The sequence below is a fragment of the Tachysurus fulvidraco genome, chromosome 4, assembly GCF_022655615.1.
Source record: "Tachysurus fulvidraco isolate hzauxx_2018 chromosome 4, HZAU_PFXX_2.0, whole genome shotgun sequence".
In the NCBI taxonomy this organism is placed as follows: Eukaryota; Metazoa; Chordata; class Actinopteri; order Siluriformes; family Bagridae; genus Tachysurus; species Tachysurus fulvidraco.
The window spans coordinates 24106093-24126731 of NC_062521.1; the positions used below are offsets into that span (position 1 = coordinate 24106093).

General features: G+C 40.2%; 1 protein-coding gene across 4 annotated transcripts in view; it reads left to right on the forward strand.

The window, feature by feature from the left end:
- Positions 1–407: 407 nt before the first annotated feature.
- The window catches only part of lef1 (lymphoid enhancer-binding factor 1), a 37149-nt gene continuing 16917 nt past the window's right edge, over positions 408–20639 (forward strand). The window contains exons 1-3 of one of the 4 annotated variants that reach the window (XM_047813016.1): positions 408–1418; positions 2884–2950; positions 4369–4496. In XM_047813016.1, the coding sequence (XP_047668972.1) occupies positions 1146–1418; positions 2884–2950; positions 4369–4496 (468 nt within the window). In that variant the 5' untranslated portion in view covers positions 408–1145. The remainder of the gene's footprint in view (positions 1419–2883; positions 2951–4368; positions 4497–20639) is intronic. The other 3 variants (XM_047813015.1, XM_047813017.1, XM_027145785.2) reach the window with 3 other exon arrangements.

Consider the following 20639-nt stretch of genomic DNA (forward strand, 5'->3'; position numbering starts at 1 on the left):
TATTATTATAAAATGTTTAAAAAATTACATGCAGTTGTAATTTATGCATCAAACTAATGCATCACACTAATTTATGCATCAAAGACTTAATAGTATTCTATGTTTAAATAAAAAATACACCACCTTAGTTTTGTTCACTATATAGTTTGAGGTGTATCAATTTTGTTAGAAATCACAAACAGACGAAAAGTAGACACTGGTGTACAGGTTATAATCTTTAAACCTACACACATCTCTCTCTCTCTCTCTCTCTCTCTCTCTCTCTCTCTCTCTCTCTCTCTCTCTCTCTGTAGATTTGCCGATGAGAGATGTATAAACTCTCCCTCCTTCCTTCCCTCCCATCTTCCCCCCTCCTCCTATCTTCCTCCTTCCTTCTTACGGGAGTGTCAATCAGAGCGGCGGCGTCTCTTTCATCTCTACCTTCACAGTCAATGCGGGAGCTGGAAGAGGGAAAAAAAGGGGAGGAGAGTCGTTGCTACGTTACAAACACGCAGGCGCGCTCACGCACACACACGCACGCAAACGCACTCGCTCCAATGTGCTGCATATCGCGCGGAGCCGCTGCTCCACTTCGGAACTTGTGCTGTGTGCGCGCGTGTGGCGCTTTTCACAACAAGCGAGTTGGTGGGAGATTTTTTTTGTGTGTAGCTCGTTTACCGAAATTCTGAATAAAAGCCGAGTTGTGAGGTATTCGTGGACGTTTGTAAGAGTTTAACGTGTAGTTAAGACGACTTGGAGTGGAGTGGAGAAGGTGAGAGTGTTTTGGTTAACTCGCCAAACAAACCAAACAAACCAAACAAACTTAAGACTGTTTTTGTTTTTCTCAAGAGGACAATTTCAGACAAGGGAATACACGAAATACGGAGTCGCTTCATCACAGTGGGAAAAATTGCACGTTTTCCTTTTTTTTTTTTTTTTTGGGTTCATTCAGAAAAAGAGTTGTTGTTTTTAACCCAAAACTGAACACGTTTTTATTTCACGTTGGATTTGTTTACCTCGTTAGTTGAGCCGAGTTACTGTAGGTTATAGTGTTGTTTGTAGAACTGACTCCGCGTTCAGGTTGTAAAAAGGTTGAAATTCGGTGTGAAGGATTTTTTTTTGAGCTGTTGCTGCTGCAGAAAGTTGTCAGGAAAAAGGTGTGAAACATGCCGCAGCTGGCGGGTGGTGGAGGCGGTGGAGACCCGGAGCTCTGCGCCACAGACGAAATGATCCCGTTCAAGGACGAAGGAGACCCACAGAAAGAGCAGAACTTCGCAGAAATCACCAACTCTGAAGAAGAAGGAGACCTGGCTGAGCTCAAATCATCTCTGGTCAACGAGAGTGAAACGAGTCCGAACAGCAACAGCCATGATGTGAGTCCTCAGATTCACAACTCCACCAAACTCTCACATCATATCATCACTAATGAATACAAACATGTGCGTACATTTATTTCTGGGCTTTATTTTGTTTATTGAGTGATTTTAAAATAAAAAAAAGAAATGCAAATATTTATATTCTTTCTAAACTATTTATACGAGCTGTCTGGTGTTTAGCAGGAAATCTCATTCATTTTACTTATACTGTTTTATCCTGATGTGTGTATATATTTCTTTTGCTGTATTTAAATCCACGTGTGTCGTCTTGCTTCTGGTTTTCAGTTCATTTAAAATGTAAACGCATTAAGCCTTATTGATTGAAACTCGTTTAACCTCTAATGACAAACACGCACAAATTTTACGCACAATTTATATATAGGAAAATAATCAGTAAATAACTTGTTGATATATTTTTTTTAAAGATTAAGATAATGCTGCTGTTTGCTCATAGAGATGTGGATAGAATAGCATTCTAAATATTAAGGCGTTAAAAATGAATAGAATTCCAGTTTGAATAAAAGAAATACTAATAATATTTAAATATAAACACATCTTCAATTTTAATTTCTTTAACTTTAAACAATTTAATCTGCCATGCTGTTTTTATTTATTTCACTTATTTCACGTATTTCAGACATTTTGGTTGCAGAGATAAAGCTGCTTGTTCTGTTTTTTTATTCTGTTTATTATTTCCATTTCATTTGTTCTGTTTACTGTTCGTTGCCTTACATTTAACGTATTTAAAATGAACCTTTTTTTGTTTAAAGATTGGACATTTCATTTTACTGCCTACAAGTCTGCTTTTTGTTTGTTTTTTGGTAGTAAAATTCTCTTTAATCTTTGCCAAGGATGTGTGGATGCAAATGATCTGGCTTTGTTGCATCCTGTCTTAGTCTTTCTGCCTTTTCTGGAGATAATGAGATCTTTCTAAACAAACATTACTAATCATACTTGGTAATATTTTTTTAAAAAAAGTAGGTTTTATTTGTGTAATTCCAGATCTCTGAGACTGTTTTATTACAAACTATAAACCATTTATCATCACAGCATGGATGGAGCAGAATGTGCTTTATTAGCCAATGTTAATGAAAAGCTTCCCTCCTGACACGGTCAACATTTAGGGTTAGGAAGTGTCGTGAGGAAGAATCAAACACTTGGCTAAATGTTGATTAGAAATTCGTTGCAGATCTTTGGCTCTAAGCTCTATTTTTGCAGTGTGTGTGTGTGTGTGTGTGTGTGTGTGTGTGTGTGTGTGTGTGTGTGTACAGATTTCTTTTATTGTCTCAGGTTTGTCTTCTCAGAACAAATATGAAGTACAGATTTGGACTGTTTATTAGCAAAAGATATTTACTTATATATTAAATATTCATCTCCACAAGGAGAGAAAAACACTTTGTTTAAACCTATGAGTTGAAAAGCCTTGTTGCTTTCCCTCTTTTTCCATTACTTCTAATGATTGTTGTGTTAATATGCGTAGCATGAATATGATCGATTATCAAATCTTTATTTCCTTTTTTTCTAACAGGCAGCTAGACAGTCCCAAATAACCCCAGACTCCTATCATGACAAACACAGAGAACATCCAGACGATGGTAAGTGATTCCTGGCCTTTTTTAAAATCTCCTTTTTTTTCCACATAACACACCATGTGCATTTAGTACAAGGCTCTTGTATTATACAGAAATTTTGCTTATACAATTTTATGTTTATATTTGTAACTGAATGGTGTCTAAAATTGCTTGACACCTTCAATTTTTGTGCAGTAAAAAAGGTCTAAATAGCAACAGAAGGTTGTATATTTTTTTAAAAACACAGAAAAATTTACTGTTTGCAATCCCAAAGCATTTATTTATTTATTTATTTATTTATTTATTTATTTATTTATGCTTTATCCATCTTTTAGCTCCATTTTGCTTTTGTCAATAAGACGAGCAGTAGACTTTGTGCTGACGGTGCTCTGCACGTGCCAGTGTGGTGGTCTAGAGGACTCCCACTGACACTTTGGCCTACACACACACCAGTGCTACCATCAGGGACATGTAGCTGTGTAGTTTATTTGATCTTTACTGATTGCTCGTCAATCTAACGCCCGAGTGTCGGACTTCACAATAGTGGGGCTTGTAGCCCTTTTTGTTCTCGGGTCATTGTGAATAGTATTCGGCCCCCCTCTTTAAACCAAGAACACGCACATCACCACCCCCGAAATCGGTCTCGCTCACACCCCCACCGTTCTTACACAGGAGGCTGTCTTTCTGTCTGGTCTTCCTTTAGAAGCAACCTCCTGTTCCAAACACTTTCTGTCTCTCTTTCACACTAACACAAAAACATGAGCACTTTGAAGACCTCCATAAACAGTCGGGGGTCGTATGTGTTTTGATACTTTGAGTGTATGTCTGTGTGTGAGATACTGTGTGTTAATTGTTGCTAATTGGCAAAGAGGGCTTCTATTGTCCTGCTAAAAAACAGGGCTGTGCTCTGGAGAAGATGAAGGGTGAAAACATTTAATAAAATGTTGAGAGAGACATTTTTATAGTCGTGTGCACTGAAAGAACAATAAATGAAGGAACTGAAAGAGACACATTTTAGGTCTTCTATATAGTGCAGGGATATTATATTGTTGCTATTTTATTTTTTATTTTTTTCTTTCTTTTACAGTATTCATTAGAAAAAGCAAAGAATTTTATTGTACATATGACATGTTGAATCGATTTATTTTGCAGTAAATTAAAGAAGCAAAAGTTGAAGTTTTTTATTTGATTTTGCTTTCTGAAAACAATCATTCTCTAAGGCTGAGTAATAAAAATATGCATTTTTAAAAATATTTTTTGCACGTTAGCAAAGAACATGACTCATTTTCCTATTATGAATAACTTCATTTATAATAGCTTATTGTAGACTTTGATGTGTATTACAGATCTGTTTAGCTCTGTTTAAATTCCACTGGACTTTACTTTCAATGCTAAAGGCCTTGTATTTGAATAAGCAAATAACCACCCTGTCCTGTTTTCAGGAAAGCTCCAAGATCTGTACAGTAAAGGGCATGCCTACTCTGGTTACCCAAGTTACATCATGATGACCAACATGAACAACGAACCCTACATGAACAACGGCTCGCTCTCGCCTCCCATGCCCAGAACGGTGGGTTTTGTCTACTCTTGTTCTTTTGCTGTAGGACAGATCAGTACTAGATGTGTCCTTGTTGTGCATGATTTTTAACTGTTCTATATTGTGATGGGAGTAATGCTGATTTGAGGAAATTTGGACAATTTGCTTCATGTTGTGACTGAGAACCTGGCAACCATGTGGTGATGTTTTGAGAGAAATGCTTATCATACCACTTTGGCTTCTAGCATGCTGCATAATATTCCCTATTAAAATCGGGAAGCATTGAATGTGTTCAGTTTACAGATATGTGAAGAGTAAGAGTAGCTTGATGCTATACGTAATCTATACCTCGTCTTTCTTTCTTTGGTGCTACTCGCTCTCAGTCTGCTCAGCCTCTTTGCAAATCTTCGGTGCCTGCAAAAAAAAGATGCAGGACATGCAAGCAGCTGTCCAGTCTAATCCTGTTTGGAGGTTTTTGTATGGAGAACAGTCTGGCAGTGGCCCTGTGTCCGGGGACAGGCACCCGCCGCAGGCTAACATACGAGCTCATCTCTGGCATTGTTCACCCAGCTCCAGCCTGCGTGTGCTGATCTTGAGCAAATGTACCGATTCTGCCAGTGTAGGAGTTCAGCTGTGATGAAAGGATGCTAGAGAAGGCACCTGTACATTTCAAGGTCTTTTGTGTTCATTTGTTTTAGATAAATGTGATGTAGGAAGCATGGAGCACACACTGATGCCTGGGTCTGGTGTCACATGATGAGTGTTGTCTAATTATTGGTAGGATGTCTAATTTTCTATTTATTTCTTCAGACATGCATTCTGTGCAACGTAAAGGACTATGTCCCTTTTTTCTCATTCTCTCACATTCTCCATTGGCTCAAATACGTTGACACAGTATCTCAAGCCTAGGATAATTTTTTTTCCCCAAGATCAAAGGCACTACTCCTGCCCCCCCATCCTCTTCTTTCATTCCCTGAAGTTTGGATAGATTACCATTGGCCATGACATTCCAGGGCTTGACACACACCCAGTCAAGGGTCGGCGGCTTTTCTGCCGCTCAGCAGATTTGCTCTGCTGCTACCTGACTGTGGGAAGGTATGAGACTGTGAGTTTAGCGAAGAAAGCAGTGGTGAGATTTAAATGCTCCCTCAGGCTGGCTTCACTGACCCATGCTGCTATTAGCTTACCAGTGGCAGTGGCCCATGGAGTCTGCGCATGTTGCTCTGGTGTAGGGCTTCTCCAATATCCTGAAATCTGGAAATGATATGAGCTCTAACCAAACGTCATTGTACGGGTATATCAGAATTGCAGCTAATTTTAGCCATGAACATTTCCATTGCCCTTTGTCACTTAATTACTGTTCTTTTTCCTCATGAATGGGGAAGTGTTGTTGTTTTTTTTTTTTTTTTTATCAAGAATGGTCTCCAGAAAGGAGAGGATGAAGATAAAAAGAAAGAAGGCTGGTGAGAGGATGGGTTTTGTTTGGCAGCGTGCTGAGTTCCTGTTCCTTTCGTAGCATGTTTGGGAGCAATCAGCAGGGGTTCGCTTGAGGTCTTGCTGTTCCGTTTTGGGTTATTTAGAGTGACTGTCTGTGCAGTGGTTCACATTTCTTCACAAACCACTCGCCAAAAGGCGGTGGTGGAAGAATACGAAGGCAGGGGAAAGCAATCCGGTTCATTTCATCATTTTCATGCCTTAGAGGGCCGGCACAGAGAAGACGTTACAAGTCTGGTCTGTAATCCATCAATTAGCTAACACCTTGCTATGGGAACGCTGCCAGAAATTACGCTGTGGCTTAAAGTGACAGTTTTATGTTAAGACTTGCAACATTTTGTAAGTTGATGCCATTTCCTTTCCTGTGGCTGATTTTAATAGAAGCTAAAGGGATCGTGGGTAATTATTAAGCTGGATTTATAACATAAAAATTTTGGTAGTAAGATGTATCTGAGACTTTATAATACAGATGTGCAGGGAAGTACTTGGGATGTCAGAGCAAATTGAGGTTTTTTGTTTGTTTGTTTTGTTTTTCTTTTTTTTTCTTTTTTCCCTTTTTTTCATGTTCCAGTATGAATTGGCACACAGTGGTCGGTCTTTTGAGGGTTGTCTTTTCTGCACCCATTTCATACCAACCCAAGCTTCAGGAATAAATTCTCTAAGTGTTCCTGTAATTGCTAATTTGCTGTTTGAATGTAAGATTGTGTAGGATTTCGGTGGTAGTTCAAAGGTCATGCTCATCCTGCTCACCCGCCCATTAGGGCTGGAAGCTGGCGATAGATCACACACGCTCACACACTCTCCTTTGATGTGGGACATGATGGATTTCTTCCTCAGGGTGGATATGCCATGGAATGACAGCCTCCCCTAACCCTGGCTTACCTAACGCGATTTAACACTGCCGTTAACCGAGCTTCCTTTCTTCGCAGGCTCTGCGGCGTCAATGTCAGCAAACCACATTTCCCAGCAAGCCATGCTTCCTGAGTATGGGTTGGTCTCACTAATGCCTTTTTATTCGGATTGCCAACTTTTCAAGGACTGGTCTTGAAACTCAAGGAGTTGGCTGTGGTCTTGTGGAATTATTAAAAAAAAATCAGTCATTTAGTTTTGCTGGGAATAAAATCCATGAATGACACAGGTAGTACTGTAAATGGTAAGAACAACCCTTACACCCTTACTCGAATGGCAGATTAACAGCTACATACAGAATGCATTAAGGTGGTGTAGGCAACCCTATTCATCCCTTTTTTTTATTTTTTATCTAACTTGTGTTATGCTGTTCAAGCAGCAGATTTGTCTCAATGCTACAGTAGATGGCATGGTTGTCTTGCTGATCTAATTCGTTTTGACATCAACCACTTATTATTGTCTGATTTCTTCCACCATAACTAACATGTAATTGGCCTGGCTTTACCTTTTTGTAGCTTTCAGTGTTCAAAGCAAAGAACACTTCAGAACTGGCTGTTATTGGATATACGTGGTGGTACTGTAAGCACAGCATGTTCGATGGTGATTGAATCCAATTGTACAACAAGTCAAAAATTAGAAGAGCTTTTGAACTGTTTCCCGTTACATTAAATTATGCGGAAGCTCCACAAGATAAATTAGTTCCTTTTATCACTTTAATTTAAACAGTCATTTACTCATCATTCTCTCATTTTTTGTTTACTTAGTTAAGACAATTAAACAGCTTTGTCATCTTTTAAAGGAAAGTGAAAGGCTTAAAGATGTCTGTCCTTAAGGCTTTCTGATCGAGGGAAACTTTTTTTTTCCCCGAAGCACTGACACTGCACTTAAACAACTTACAACATTACCAAAGAAATAATAATGAATTTAAACTTTAGGAAAAAAATAAACTCACATAGACACAACTACTGTCACGTAGGCCTAACAGAAAACACCTTGCATCAAACAAACTTCAGAATGCAACCACGCTGTGGAACAAATCATATTCGTACATGACATGCACATAGACTGTAAACATGCTGAAGCATTTTATAGCATCGAGGTGTTCATTTCATTTCTGTCTTACTTTACAGTAGCAATAAAGCCTCCACACATGCAGTGAGTCAGTGAGGAGGGTCACAGAGACGGCCATGTCATCTGCAGAGCAGGTCTGAACACACAGACCTCACAGTGTGTGTGTGTGTGTGGCAGCCCGCAGGCCTTTGAAGTGCTGATGCACATTCAGGCTTTATAAACAAAGCCATCGATACTCCGTCTCCATCCAGCACTAAACACTGCTCTATTGAATCCATGTGGCTGAGGGCTTTTTATTTTTGAGAAAGAGAGAGAACGGGTGTGGGGGTGAGGAAATAAAGTATGTTTCTTTTTTTTCTTTTTCTTTTTCCTTTTTTTTTTTTTTTTTTTTTTTATTGAAGTGGTTAGAAATGGTTCTGTGAAAACCTTTCACCTGAGTGTCAGAGTTGTAATTTGTATGTGGTTAGTCTGGTGGCGTTAAGAGAAAAACATTCTCCGGAACTAGCAACAAAGCCCTGCTGCATTTAACTGTATCCAAAGTTTTCTAATCAGTGCTTGCGATGCACAAAGCTGATGCACACGTGACTGTCAGCATTGGTTAATAAACAATAAATATTGGTATTGAATTGGAAATTTGGGATTGGTAGGTCTTTGAGCTTAACGTTAAAGTGCATTTATTTTATTTTCATCCCGCATTAATTTTGCACCCAGTATCGTATGTGCTGCGCTTTTCAGGAGGACTGTCTGATATGAGAAATCTTTATAAATATTTTGATTGATTACATTATCGTACACTTTTCTGGTGATATCAGTACTTGTACTTGTATCTGTCCAAGTGCTTTTGGTAAACAAAGGTACCTTTTTGTAAACATTTTACATTTTAAAAATGTCATTAAATTTATTTTTAATGTTTTGCTACCAAATTTCTGGCACTATTTTAGCAAGACTTGTATTGTGCTGCATATTTTTTGTCATTTAACAAAAATTAATTAAACTTTTTCTAGTCAACATGCGCTAGTACAGTACCTTGCATGTTAACTACTACTGCCTACCACTTAGTCTCTCTGTCTCTTCACCTGTGTAGTGATTTTTCACACCCTGGGTCTTGAGTCTAAGTATGAAAGTCATAAAATTGTTCTGTGTTTGCATTCACACGACTTGTTGTTGTGACTTAACGGCTATGTGTGACCTTGGTTAAACGCGCCTGCTCAGCCCTGCTATGAGGCGCCTGCTCAGCCCTGCGCCGTTGTCACTCGCTTATCAGACTGGCTTCTGTGTTTGCACCGCATGTTTTCTTTTGTCTGTTAATTCTGATGGCTTACTCTGATTTCCTCAGATGACCAAAAATTTCATACTGTTCCTGATGAACATCTGTCTAGTGCATAGCGACATCCACTTTTGACGTTAATCCCATGTTTGGGCGGTGATGTGTAAATTGGGACAGATTCAGCTTGTTTTTAGTGATTTTGTGTATTGTAGAATGACAGAAACGAATGCTTGACATGCACGATGTCGGATGCAGCCGTGATAAAGGAAAAGCTTGAGCTGTGGACTTGTACGATGACAGATATGGGACTCAGTGGGAGGTGTGTCTGTGTGTGTGTGTGTGTGTGTGTGTGTGTGTGTGTGTTAAATCCCAGTTCTCCTCTGAACTTCAGACGCTGGAATAAGCAGCCGCACGTCCCCTCAGTGGCACAGATGATCAATGGCGACTGCAGCACAAAGTTACAGTTCTTTCTTTTTTAACTTCTATCTTTTTGCAGAAGCTCATTATTTTTTGCCCGTCTCTGTGGGTGAGAGTTAAAGAGGCCCGTGTGCTCTGAGGAGCCGACAACACTGAAGTATTCATGCTCTGTGCAGCACGAGTTCGATTCTGGCCTCGGCTGAATTGCAGTACAAAGGGACGGCTGCCACCAGGCTTTATTAGCCTGCCGCTTTAATGGATGTATGGATACAGCTGCTCCCCCCCTCACTCTCTTAATTTTTTCTGTCTCTACCAGCACATTTATGCCCCCCTTCTTTTCTCTCTCTCTCTCTCTCTCTCTCTCTCTCTCTCTTCCTCTCTCTTGCGGTTTGCTATCAGTTCATTTTTGTGTGGTCTCCATCATGAAAAAACCCCCCAAAACAGCCTGTTCTTTGACTGTGAAAAAAACCTGTCTTTAATTTTTGGGAAACTCATAAAAGTTTGTCGCTCCTTTCATATTGGCCACAGAATTGAAAACAAATGCTCCCCTCCACCCCAGCCCCCAACCAGAACCCCCCCCCCCCAGTTCCCTTTGAACTGCCCAATTATGGAGTTGTGAAAATAAAAATCACTCTGTCGATCTCTCTCCCTCCCCTCTTACACTAGCGCATGCTTCTCTCATTCTCTTTGTTTTTTTTTCTTTCTTTTTTTTTTGTCTTTTACGTCGTCACCCCCCCCCCCCGTCTCACTCTTGTTTTGAAGAAGTGGAGGGGGGGGGGGGATGGGGGGTTCACTGATGTCAAAGTCAAAACCAAGAGCATTAAGAAAACCGGCGGAATGCAATCCAGCTGCAATCCGACATGACTCTGGAAAATGGGGCTGAGGAGCAGAGAGGCTCACTGTATTCCCAGAGTGCCGCACTGCTCGCGGCCTTGCCTTTGATCTCTTCAAAGCCTCCTGCCTCTGACTAGATGGAGAGTCTTGGCTGCTGTTCGTGAGCGCAAGAGGGAGAGAAGGGGGTGGAGGGGGGAATTAGAAAAAGGAGAGGAGAAGGAGAGTTGTGTGTGTGTGTGTGTGTGTGTTGGAAGGAGGATGAAGATGAGGGAAGAGAAAATGAGCGAGCTTAAGACCGTCTTTTTTTTTCTGTTCCAAGATGAAATCCATCAGAGCAATTACTCGTGGTTCTTGATTAGTGTCTTGGTTACCTGAGCACTCGTGTCTCTCGCAACATAGAGGCTGATAACCAACAACACACTTAGCACTTGCTTCTGTCTAGCAGAGCAGGAAACAAGAGTCCACAGTGGATGTATGCAGGTGTCCCCATATTTATCTCTCATCCGTTCCGCCTTTGTCCACATAATGCCCTAGCATCCCACCTCACTGACCCCAATGTGCAAATCCAAAGCATATCAAAGACACATGAATGGAACACACTTTCACACACCTTATTAAGGGCGAACACTAGCAAAAGTGAAAGTCCTGTTAAGTTTCGCCCATTTGGTTTAGCCAGAACCAAAAGTTAGCACAGTTCCCAGGAAATCACCAGGAGTGTGAACAGAAGCAAGTACCTAACTTTTTTTTTTTTTTTTTTTAATTATACCCTTTGATATGCTGGTACATTTTGTGGCAGGTGATCTTACATTAGTTCAGTGAAGTGGCCACAGAGAGGAAAGCTCTAGATGCATCATAAATATATACACAAATCAGGAGATGTCAAGAATGCAACTTAAGTTCATAATAACCAGTCATTACATCTTCATGTAGGTGAGATGTTGTTAAGGTTTATCAAACGAATGGATATCAGCTTTCATGTCTGAACCCGTGTTCTAGCTTTATTCAGTCTTATTCGCTAATTGATTTGGACTTGCATAAACGGACTTGGTCTGGCCAGGAAGCTCTCGAGTGTTTGGTCACAGGATAACTAAGTGTTCAAGTGCCCTTCTTGGGTGCTTAGTGCTTTCACAATGAGCCTGAGGTGGACTATTATAGCAGGGCAATATGATGATAATAATATCAAATTTAACATTGTCCCAAAGGATCACAATACAGGTTCGTGTTTGTTGTATGCTTTGTCTTCTGCTGCTTGTTACTATACACTTGATCACATCTCCTCTCTCTGCTGATTTCAGAGTTAGTGTTTCTTTGTTTATCTTTTCTGTCCTTGGATACAGGATGATGAAATGCATAAAAGTTTTCAGCAAGAGCGTTCATGTGAGTATTCGTCTGTAATGGCGCTTGTATGCATGTCTGATCAGGGTACACAGCGCCTTGATCCCTCGTTATAGCAGCTGTTAATACAATTTCATTTAATTTTTTCACTCAAAATGTGCATGCAGTGAAGAAATTATTTGATTTTATTAAAAAGCTGTGTGGAGGATAATGGTGAAAATACTTTCTGAAATGCAAACTTTTTTTTTTTTTTTTTTAAAAAACATTAGAGCAGGTTCATAGTGCAGATAGTTGTGGATCAAAAATCTGATCCATGCACCGCTGTTTATGTTCATGTTAGGGAAGTAAGTGGCATTTTAAGGGATTTGCCTACACACTCTTACACACACGTGCACATCTGTTGGACAGCGAACATTATTCTTCTTTTTTGTCTTCATAGTCTTTATTTCTTCTTCAGTTCTCTACACAGGGTTTAAATGTCTCCAATCCTTTTCTTTTTTCCTATCACCATCCAGCCCTCTGTCTTTATCTCCTTTTAAAATCGCCTACTGGCAAAAGAAAACAAAGGCCTTGCGCACATCCTTCAGTCGTTGTGATTGGCCTTGTTCCACACAGGGCCGTGTTTCGTTTGCTTTGGCCCCTGACAAGTCACCGAGGCGCTTCTTCAAAAGTATCGACTGGGGGAGGTGCTCATCGACTTTCGAGAGCTTGTTGAAGTGCGCCGTCATCATACAAGGGTGGGGAAAAGGCATTTGTTTAAAGTAAGCGTGTGTGTGTGTGTCTGTGTGTGTTTTTCACTTTATAATCACAGCCTGAAAAGCAGTTGTGCTGAGGCTAACTAGCTAATCCTACACAATGCGGCCCGTTAGTAGTGCAGCATTGTCCTACCTACTAAAGCCGCCTCCAGAGAAGGGAGCAGGGGTGTGAGTGTCTTTAGTACAATGTCCTTTTGGCTGTTCTGTCCTTGTTGTGCAGTACAATGACCGAATAGCCATTTGATGAAAAATGCCTCGTCATTAAGTAGGTCTAAGATTTTTGTACACAATAAAAACACCTGGACATGAAGGCTTTGCGGTTGCAGGTCTGTGCGGGGGCTGATCGTGGGTGGAGACTGAAAATGGGAGGTCTTTACTCAGGTGGCTCAGGGCCACAAGTTCAAATGGATCGAGCTTTTCAATGCCTTTCCTTTTTTAATGAACAAGAGACCTTGTTTCAAAGCTTCATAATATCTTTTGATGAACTGAGTAGCAGTGCAGACATGTGAATGCAGGATTTGTTTTGCCCTTGGTGCCTTACTTTGTTCATTATCGTGTCCCTCACACTGGCTGCTTTCAGACATGTGCTTTAATGTGCGATTCAAAATGGCAATTAATCAGGAAGGGGTCAAGTGTGAATACAAGGTTAAAACCTGTCAAGATGGGCGATTTAGTGCTTGGGAAATGAGCTGATGTATTCCTGGAGAGGATGAAATCTTCATGGCTTTATCCCATCACAAGTTTGTGAGCTGATTTAAAACAGCAGGATGAAAAGCACAATCTCAGCAATTTAGACATATAGACAGGACGCTGTTGATCATCTGTGTTATTACAGGATGTGTCACAAATGAGCCTGAAAATGGCATAAGTAGAGTAGAGGCAGGCAATAAACATGCTAAAGTGATGAAATCGTGGTTATTTTCTAATATTGTCTACCCAGGAATTTCTATGTTGAGGCACAAGTAAATGTGGGGATCATTTGTATTTTAAAATGAGTAAGATCAAGAGTGGATCTGGATTCTGTCGATTCATATGGATGGTCTCACCTGGATCATATCGACTCTTCAACTCTGTTCATAGTGTGCAGCATCCACTCAGCACACTAATGTCTGACTTTATACTGCTGTAGAACAGTCATGGTCTATGATGTCATTATCTGGTGTGAAGAGGGTGAATGAATCTGGTTCCGCTAGATCTAAATCTACATTTGGATTTCTGTAAAGCTGCTTTGGGATATTATTAATCGTTACAATTGTTATACAAATACAGTTCACTCTCACAAGATAGTTAATCAAAATTTGTGTATTAAGTATTTCATTTCACAGCAAATTCAGTCATGGGCTAAATTACATATTCATCCGTCACCAAAGGACTTAATTTGTGGCTTTGAAATATTAAATCGTTACCTTCTTAGATATTTTGTGTTGCATCTTGTGTAAAAAAAAAATAAAAAATAAGTAAAAATAAAAAAAAAACACACATCACATTAACAAAGCAAGAAAATGTGTTTGGATAGTGCATGTCTGAATAACTTGCACCTTAATATATTAATCATTCAAGTTTTGATGAATAACATCACAGGATTTGAGACTAATGATTAATCAAACATTAACCTGAATTCAGCCCTGCTGCATTGAGACAGATAATGAGAGGATCGAGCATTAAAGAAAGAGAAAGGCCGCCATACTGCTAGGGATATAAAGCCATCAGCAGGCACCATTCTCCTCTCACTGTCGGTTTCCTCAAATCCAGACTGACAGGCATTCACCTGCAGATTGCTGAGTACCTGTGCGAACGAGAGTGCAGCACTATCAACACAGCAGGCTCGTCCCTCCCTCTTCCTCAGCCTCATCACCTCAGTGTCTGCCAAAAGGTGTTCAACACCCCCCCCCCCCCACACACACACACACACACACCCCGTCTCTCACTGCCATTTTATCCTTCTTTTTCATACTAGTGAAACATCTACTAGGAAAATTTTTTTTGCCACATCTTTTCTTCATATGTACACACATACACGCGTAGCGTGTTTAGCACTAAACCCCAGCTAAACAGATGCAATGCGATGTGTAACAGCTGCTGGAGAACGGTGGCTATAAATAACTTGAATATAAAGCTGGCACCAGCCATGAAGAGGGAGTAACCACTCGTTCATTCATTTGTGCTTGATCGAGGTCACGAAGGCTGTAGAGATCAGTAGAAATGATCGCTCTTGTTTCTCAGATCTGCTTGTGTGGCTTTTTGTGAGGGGTTGGTTCAACCATGCTGGGTTTTAATTAATTAATTGCGTGTGTGTGTGTGTGTGTGTGTGTGTGTTATCCACGCACGCGTTTGTTCGGTAGGAGCAGCCGGGCCTGCTGACTGGGTTGCTCCAGTGGAATGTTTGACCTTTCGGCAACGCTTTGATGTGACCAGGCCCTGCTGTGCTAATGAGCCTCGGGCTGCAGGGGGGCCAAGAACTCAGCCAAACCCTCTCAAAACCCTGCACAACCAATCAGACACTCGCCCAACCATCATACACCAATAAACATCCACAAGGCCCCTATTCAGCCACTGGAAAACCACAACAACCAAAGAGCCCCACGTGACTCAAATGACTAAGCAGAGATTTAAATAGTATAAAAACCAGCATAGTTTCGCAATGTTGCTTGCGTGATTAGCTTTAGAATGCTTTGCTCAGTTGCATGACAGTGAGACACACAAACAGCTTTTAATACTGATATCACAGAAGCCTTCAAGACACGAAGCATTCTGACAAATCACAGACGAACGTTCAGTGGTTGGCCAAAATTGTTGGTTATGACCAAGCTTTAAACCAGATCACACAGGTTTGTGTGGGTTTGTAGCAAGGTTATCCAAATGTAATAGTTTGGTCTGTATATGAACATGCAGTCATGTTCAGTTCAGTTAAATATCTTCATATTTAAAATCCTGCTTTTGATCTAGATCCCTAATGAGTGAGACGAGGAAAAACACTTAGATGGAATGAAAAAAACAGTTGAAGTTGAATATTAGTCTCAACACACACAATACTAATCCTAAAGCTTTAAAGTTCATCCTGGCAAAGTCTTTTGGTTCATACCGAAACACACAATGATATAATCATTGAGTCATTTCATTTTTTTTTAGCAGTCACGTTTTGGCAAGATGAGAAACGGTAGCTTTGCTTTGCGTTGACTTTGGCAGCATGCCACTAAAACGTGTCTGAATCTATTTGTGATTTATTGTTAATGTCTGTCAGTGCAGTAGTGCCTGCATCGGTTATGTGACCTGGTCCTGTCGGGTTAATTATGGAGCACACATGCGCTGTGTCTTGAAATGGCATATTAACTGAACACCTCGAAAAGCAGTATTTTGTGCAGCGTGTAAACATATTTCCTGTTTGCAAAAAGACACCTGGATGAAGTAATACTCAGACCAAATTTCCTAATACTCATCTAGGGCTATTTTTATGAACTGCTTATTTACTTATTTAATGTGTGCAATAGATACATAGCTTGGTAGTCTGTTTAGCCATATCATTTAATCTGGTTTTAATTTTTCGTCTGTCTGTAAGATAAGATAATACATGAAATTCTCTTGATCATAGCTGTGTCTTAAAGCCTTGCATTTTTAATATAATTGCTTTATATTTGACATTATCCATTAAATGAAATTAAATTTAACCATATATTTGACGTTAACCATTAAATTTAACTGTAATTGACCAAATTCTATAGTTCTGGCTTTCTACACTGGAGCAATAATAGTACACCTTTCTATGGTCCTTCTGGGGCATTGCTTAAAACATATTTTCTATCGTATTGTTTTGGGAAAAAAAATCTAATGCTTACTCACTTTTGCAGAAGGTTTGACCAACTCGCGTAATACACCCAGTTAGTATTTTGGTAGTATATTTGCAAAATATCCGATATTTTCTGATAACTTTCTATTTCTCTTCTCAAATTCAAAACAATTGAATGTTTTTAACCACACCAGGACAAAGCAGTTAGTGAAGATGAATGAAAGCACAGCACCACAAGAACACCCTGTATGCCCTCATGTTCATGAATGATTCTTTGTGCTTAGAGCTTCATATCTGATCTCCCGCATGAAAGTAAAAGCCACCCACTCCAGCGACTCTTTTGTCAGGTCCCCAATGCACACCTGTAGAACCCTTAATTATCCTATGAACCCCTTTTCTGAGATTGTTTGTTTTAACTTTGCAGTTTATTGGTAAATATTTTATATTTAATAGCTAGAACTTGTCAAGATGTTTAAAATTCAGATTAACTGAGATGGTAGATGGGCTCATCAAAGGGTTTTAGAGTTCATTGCATAATTACGGTGTCTTGGCCTCCTAAAATGATTTTACTCCAAACTTGGTCAAATAGAGAAGTCTGCTGTTTTATATAAAAGCTTTTAAAGATCCCCAGAGGGACAACCGAAACCTCTTAAATTTTCTAAGCGTGTACAGTTTTCACTCATGCTGCATAAAAGTATATGACGGTTTGAAAAGTCATTGATGTTTGGCTTCTAACTGGAGCCTGATTTCACATCCAGCAGCCAAGTGACTCAGTAACACAAGTTCAGTATGATGGATGCCATAATCACAATACAAGGCTTTAATGTTTAACATGTGTCAGTTTTGTGATAATATATGGATAGGTTTTCTTTTTAGGTTTTATGATGAGCATTTATCAGTGATGTGAAATGAAATATAAATGGTTTTTTTATGAGGCATCTCATATGGATGGCATGCTAAGATTTCTGGTCATCTGAGGACATTCTGAGCATTGAGGAATAGATGAACTGTTCGTAGTGAAGAATGACTGAGAAACGCTTCATTGATGTCACTGTTTTTTCACCCTCCAGGGCAGGCTTTCTAACGTTTATTTTTCCTCTTACTCTTCTTTTTTTTTTTTCTTTTTTTTTTTTATTATTAAACCCCCCTCAGTCAGTCTTACTCACTCTGTCTGTCTCCCTCTGTCTAAACTCGCTCACTTTTTCTCTGTCTCATTACCCAAGGCGCGTGGCATGTGCCGAAAGTCACCCTTTCTTCTCTGTTAATTGGGTTTGGTTACATTTAAGGCCTTTGGCCAAAAGGATGTCCTGCCAATAACACATTCCATTTTCAACACTCCAGTGAAGATGGCAGGCTTTGCTTGTTTTTTTCCAGTGCTAATTGGTTATTTATTTAAGCATCTAATTTTATGGTTGTATCCCAAACAAGTTCATTGGTGCTCTGTGGCTTGTTGAGATGCTTTGAAGGTACCAGGGCAGTAGAATGGTGTGTGTTCACCTTTTGTTGTGTAAAGGTCACGCATTCCAGCTGATCTGAGCAGGAACACCTGCCCCAGCCCCACTGTGTAGGCAGCGCTTGGGTGTGCCCCGCCTTTGGCCTTTTAACGTCATTGTTTAAGCAGCTAAATAGAGTAAACCCTATAACTAAATCACATCATCCCAACATTCAACTATCAAAAAGAAAATCTGTTGTTCCTTCTTTTAATGCTTATGTCATATGAAACTCTCTTAGTATTGTTCTTGTTTAGAGAATAATTCTCTGTTGTTTCTTATTCTTTTTTGCTGCTTCTTTTTCTACAGAACTTTATAGAACGAACTAAAATTCCTCCTCAGGAGGTTAAGGGTGCAAATATAAACAATGTAGTTTCAATTGACCATTTTGCTTCTGGTAGAGTTCATTGGGGTGAAGTTTCACCCAGGAAGTCTGCAATCCTCAGAAATGAATGAATAGGAAACAAAAGAGCTGGTTGTGGTTTCATTGTTCTCTAAAATGTTAAATGGACAATATGCAAATTTTGCATCCTTAATTTCATGATATTCCTCTGCATAAATATACAGATCAGTTATTTAGGGTTGAAATCATATGACCCCAGGACTGCCAAGAGTCATGATTTTTGCCTTATGTTTGTGAAAAACAGTGAGAGTTTAGTGTTATGCTGCTTAAGCTCCAGATTAATGTAGGTGGCGCTCGGGAGAACTGAGTGCATGTATAATGGCAAGCTGTGCTGACTCTTTTTTACAGTTTTATTAGGCTGAGAATCTGGCTTCAACGTTTCAGTTCCCTGACTGAGTGAACTGTTTTGCTCTTGCTCGACTGTAGCCGTGAGCATCACGAGTCCTCATTGCATATAAATTACAGAAGTGGGAAGCGATTATCATAAAAGTCCTGCTTCTCTTTTTTTTTTTCCCTGCATGTCTCAGAAGTGGGATAATTGAGTTGAGTACAAAAATGTAGTAAGTAGGGAGGGGGGTGTTTGGAGAATTACTACAAGAACAATTTAAACATCAACGGTTAGGAGAATGTTGACTGGCCTAATCTATATACACCTTTTGAGCACTGTAGAAAGATTTTTACACCACTCTCTTTCTGTCTCTCTACCTCTAAGTTTCTGCAGGACTTCGGCCAGCTCAAGTTCCGCACAATGAAATTTCTCTTAAAACCACATCTGAGGTTGTTGTGAAGCCAGGCCTGGTTATAAAACTCCAAATGGAATAGCTTCTTTCCAGTCCGTGGCCATCTCTCCCCAAATATGAAAAGACAGGCTTAAGCCTATTATTTTTCTTCACAATAAAAAATGAAATGGCGACAGGGACTCCCAGCATGGCTGCCTTACACTCTATGCCTTCCCACCCAGTCTGTGTAATTGTAGCATCCATGAGATCCCACCAGTTACCATGATGCCGACGACTTCGGTTCCTGTGGCCACCACATCCTGGGCTGCATCAGTAAAAGTGTTTGCACAGTCCTTGATGAACGTGTCAAACCCTTTGCTTTATTAAAGGCTGCGGCTTTGCAAATTAGACTGTGTGCTATGTAGAAGGACTATATTTTTGCAAGACTTATTTGATTGAACCTACTGCTCAAGGGCTCTTATTTCAGAGATTGTAAATATTGTGACTTTGTAGCTCCTCAGGCTGTGCGTGTGTGTCACATTAGCCTAGCTGTTGAAGTGATGCACAGTGCCGGGAGTTTATTAAGAAGTTGAGTAAAATGCACTTTGACAGCTGTGACTGGGGCGAGTACAAAGATCCAATATGCTATCGAAGGAAATGCAAGAGCTCTCCACTCTTCTGATTTGCTGCAAGTCAACAGCCTTATACTAGCTTGATAAGAGTGTGTGTGTGTGTGTGTGTGCATGGGACTAAGAGAACAGCTCATTTTCATGAGCAGTTTGATGACAACCCCCCTCTCAGCACTTCCCCATTCTGTTCTCTACTCGTCTTTCTTTTCTTTTTCACCCCACTGTGAGACAGGGATAGGGGGCTTAAAGAAAAAATTCACCCGCTTCTTATCTCTTTCCCACAGGAAAAGCCAATAGGAGCTGAGAGGCATAAAATAAAGGAAAAAGCATGCATGCTATCATTCAGGCCTCAAGTTCGGACCTGCCTCAGACTACAGGCCTCTGGTTGCACGTTATAAGTAGAGGCTGGGTCATGCTTAGACTTCCTATGCTAAGATAGCGTTTATTAAAGGTTCTCCTCCACCTATATTATTCCTGACCTTTAACCTTGGTCATAAACAGGCCTACTATGACGTACACAACCAACCACACACCCTATTTGCTAGAAACCAATGCTGGAATCCTAACATGCCCATATGTTAAGTTCCTGCTGCTAACTGAAGTCCTATTAGCTTCTTTTCTCAATTCATCTTGATTATTTTGCTATGCTAGGACAAGGACAAGGTGATCCTTGGGGTAATGTGGTGCCAGCCACGAAAGACTCCCACACACAAACTCCCACGCCTTACGGCTTGAAACCAGGCCATCTCATGAACCAATAATGCTACCTTCCACCGCCCGCTTGGCCTCTCTTACCAATTAGCGGGTCGAGAATGTCGAGCTCTGCTCACAAATTAGAACAAACTAGTCATTTGAACCCAGCCCTACCTCCAGGACCACATGGCCGTTTCGGGCTCGCCTGGCCTTCACGGGCAGGTCAGGAGCATAATTTACTGGATGGGAGAACATTAGCCTCAGGACTCTGAAATAAAATAAAGCTTATTGGTCTTCACTGACTACATGAACACTAAGGAAATATTTATATATATTTTTTCCTGTCAATCCTCCAAGTTGACAATGAAGTCATAAG